Source organism: Sinocyclocheilus anshuiensis, unplaced genomic scaffold (genome assembly GCF_001515605.1).
Source record: "Sinocyclocheilus anshuiensis isolate Anshui unplaced genomic scaffold, SAMN03320099.WGS_v1.1 scaffold475, whole genome shotgun sequence".
Classification (NCBI taxonomy): domain Eukaryota; kingdom Metazoa; phylum Chordata; class Actinopteri; order Cypriniformes; family Cyprinidae; genus Sinocyclocheilus; species Sinocyclocheilus anshuiensis.
Genome location: NW_015549650.1, coordinates 1,887,351 through 1,891,355, shown reverse-complemented (window position 1 = coordinate 1,891,355; position 4,005 = coordinate 1,887,351). Strand labels below are relative to the sequence as shown.

General features: G+C 35.4%; 1 protein-coding gene across 1 annotated transcript in view; it reads right to left on the bottom strand.

Moving 5' to 3' along the window:
- Positions 1 to 4,005, bottom strand: part of LOC107660227 (PHD finger protein 10-like) — a 22,516-nt gene that overhangs the window by 697 nt on the left and 17,814 nt on the right. The window contains exons 10-11 of the mRNA XM_016449496.1: positions 1,541 to 1,649; positions 1,022 to 1,210 (exon numbers count right to left, since the gene is read on the bottom strand). Of these exons, the coding sequence (XP_016304982.1) occupies positions 1,022 to 1,210; positions 1,541 to 1,649 (298 nt within the window). The remainder of the gene's footprint in view (positions 1 to 1,021; positions 1,211 to 1,540; positions 1,650 to 4,005) is intronic.

Below are 4,005 nucleotides of genomic sequence, written 5' to 3'. Positions count from 1 at the left end.
TATAATGTATCCGTATGCATCAAAATGTATAAGTAATGGCTGCTTAAAATTCAGCTTTACCATCACAGGAATAATTTACATTTGAAAATATACTCAAGCAGAAAACGGTTATTTTATTTTAGTTATTTCATTTTAGTAGACTAAAGACTGGAGTAATGATGCTGAAAATTCAGCTTTGCATCACAAAAATAAATTACATTTTAAATTATATTCAAATATAAAACTTATTTTTAACTGTAATAATATTTCACAATATTTCTGTTTTTACTGTGTTTTTGATCAAATAAATGCAGCCTTGGAGAGCAGAAGAGATTTCTTTTAAAAACATTAAAAATATATCTGTAATAACCCCCCAATCTTTTGAAAAATTGTATATATGCCAGTGCATGTCATAAACGTTGACCAAATGCACCCGGGCAGATATATGCTTTCAATATTTAATACAGATTTTCTCTTCTGGGAAAATACTACAACTCATCCTGCACTTACACAGATTTTTGTCCAATCAAATTCTCTCTATGGTGAGAATGTCTGAATGTCTGTCTAGATAGGAACTATACTCTCTTTCCGGCGTAATAATCAATAATCAAACTTCTGTCAACATAACCAACTACACAAACTTAGTGCCGGTCACGTTGGAAGTTACCTAGCTGGGGAATATTTTCAGGTGCTGCGTAATATCATTGTGCCTGCTGCACCCATGGTACGGCAGCAAAGTTCCTTGATTATTACGCCGGAATGAGAGAATCACTTTTCATTTTCCATCAGAAACTCTTTGGTCATTTTTGAGCGAGATGCTAACGGTCTAATCAGATTCAATGATCTATGCTAAGCTAAGCTAAAAGTGCTACCGCCAGACCCGGAGATCGGCTGAATGGAGTCGAAAAACGGTAAAACTCAACTGTTTAACTCTACGGGAGTTGGAAAATGAGCCTATTTTCAAAAATAGTGGCGTGTTCCTTTAAGACTGGTTTTGTGGTCCAGGGTCACATATGAGAAAGAATGTAAGTCAGAGACTCACCCAGAGGAATGGAGTCCATGCCCACACAGAAGGTGTGGAAACCTCGGTCACACTTGTCACAGAACATCATCTCCTCCTCATGGTGCGGCTGCTCGCACACGGTGCACGTCTTGCACTCCATGCACTGCCAGGGATACATCTTGATCTGGGACACCAGCTCCACACTCATGTCCAAGCAGGACGGGTGACCTGAACACAAAGTCAGGCCTCTCATCAGCTCTGATATACTCACAATGTCACACACGACCAGAGCAATCCAACAGGTTCACTCACTTGAGATTTCGATATCATAACGGTTTCTTTAATCAAGACAATAGAGACCGTGACCCTGCGTCCTTCAGTTAACATTTTTCGATGAAGTGAAGGAACAAACATTAGCAGTGTGGTATAAAGAACTTAATCCTATAAGTTAAACATATCTTGATTTGATTGTTCTTTTAGCACTTGTTTTAAACTATGCCGGCTAAACTGAGAACTAAACAGATAGTAAACTCTGCATTAGGCAGCGTTTGGACTTACCGCTGTTCTGGCACTGGGAGCAGTGGATGAGAGCCTCCGGTTTGCCTTTCCTGTTGGCCTCCTTACCCTTCTGACATATGCCACATATAGCATTGGGAATGACCTTAGGCTGCAAGGGCAGAGTAACGCTATAAACGCCAAGGCAACCAAGGTCATACACACCATGTGATATTATGCTTGAATCAAAACCACTATGATTTTTAAAATTAAATTAGTAAAAATACCAGAGTAAACTGGATGCAGGATCTTAAAAAGGTATTAAAATAGCCTAATATTTAAATTTTAAGAATGGTTAATGCATATAATGTATAAATACACAAGCAACAAAGACCAAAAAAAATAATAATAATAATTTGTCACATAAATCACGATAAAACACTACTGTTCAAAAGTTTGGGGTCAGCAAGATTTTTTTTAAAGAAATTAATACTTTTATTCAGAAAGAATACGTTAAATTGATAACAAGTGACAGCAAAAGACATTTATAATGGAACAACAAAAGATTTTTGAACTTTCTATTCATTAGAATCGTGACAGTTTTCCACAAAAATATAAAGCAATATTTTCAATATTGATAAAAATAAATGTTTCTTGAGCAGCAAATAAGCATATTAAAATGACTTCTGAAGAATCATGTGACACTGAAGACTGGAGTAATGTCTATTAAACAGAAAACTTCATTTAAATCGTAATAATATTTTGAAAATATGAGCTTTTTCTGAATTTTTAATTGTATTTATTTTTATTTGTAAATAAATGCAGCCTTGGTGAGACTCTTTTCAAAAACAGTTGTTACCAATTCTTACTGAACCCAAATTTTTTAACAGTAATGTATTTAATTTACAGTATTTATATCAAAACTGACACACTATATGACCACTTAAATTAATTCAAAATCTTGAAGACCATTTCAGTAAAACAAAAACACGCAAGAAAACATTTTTAGCAATGCAGAAAATATTGCAATGTTCAAAATTCGTGTGCTTTGGGTAGAGGAAGCTACAAAACATATTTAACAATAATTACATACATATTTGCTACAATAGATAATCCAAAGAAAGGTGTTTCACCCCAATAAACAAATTGTCAGAAGCAAAAGCCAATGTAAAGTGTAACATAAGTGCATAAAAAAACCCCCACACAAAATAGAAAATGTTCTTGTGCTACTTGTAACAGACTTACACTTTCATTCAGTGCTCACAGTCATTAAGAAATCTCTCTACAGTCTAATTTCTTTAAAACCTCTTTATTCGAAAGGTTACTCTAAATACTGACATGTCAAAGGCCCTACCATAAAAACGGAAAAAAAGCAGTGACAACATTGTGGAAAAACAAACTGAGGCAGAGCCAGGCTACAGGTTAAAGTCACATTTAGATGTTAGTCACAGTAGGAAAATATCAGCTGAACTAGGAGAATTACATTTAAAAAAAATATATATGTATATCACATAACAGGAACAAGAACATTTAATGTTGTTTAACTACAAACACTCTTAACAAGACTCGAGAGATTGCATGAAAGAGGGATGGAAATCAGCCAACAGCAAACTGTACAGTGAGAGGATCAACAGAAGCTGTACCTACCGTCTTCTAAATAAATGAAGGCTTTCATATGTACTGCAGTACATGACCATGCACCGCATTCAAATTTCCAAAACACACTTATGGCAGCCTCTCTGATATCATGGCCATATTAAACAACAACAACAAAAAAAATCTTCCTATAAACACAAGATTATGAACTGCAATAGAAAACACCTTAAGCATGTAACACTGTTCACCCCAAAGATGACAACTCGTTCAAATCATATGACTATTAGGTAAGTCCATACCACAACTATAACAAGAAGAACAATGCCATTGGGATCACATTCAGAAAGATTTCTTCCAGCATATGAACGATATAAATATTGACAGTCAGTCAGAATCCACCTGACTTTAAAGAGCTTGAGCATTTAAAGCAGCAGACGACAAAACTGCAGCATGCTTATATAATAAACAGAACGTTATCGTCCACTGGTGTGGATGCTAATATAGTTTGCTATAGTTATATATAATAGTTGTCTCTCCAGTTATCGTCCTTGGTGTGAACAGGCCTTTAATCTTGACGAACTTAAATAGTTTTAAAACTCAAACCGTTTCGACCAATAGTGTGCTACATTAGGCGCGTTTCCATTACCCTTCAAATTGCGCAAATTGAAATTGCGAATTGAAAATACGCCTAATGGAAACTCGTCAATTCCGCAAAAACGGCCATATATCGCAAAAAAAGTTTTTATGCTCGCATGAGGTGGTTTTTCAGGCAATGCGAAAAAGGAACAATTCGCAAAACTGCAATGGAAACGTTTTATTTTTTTCGCATTTACAGGTCACATGGCGTATGTAAAAAGTCATATGATCATTCTTCAATGTACTATAACCTCCAAGAAACACTTCATACGTGGCAAGTCTCCAGTATAAGGGGC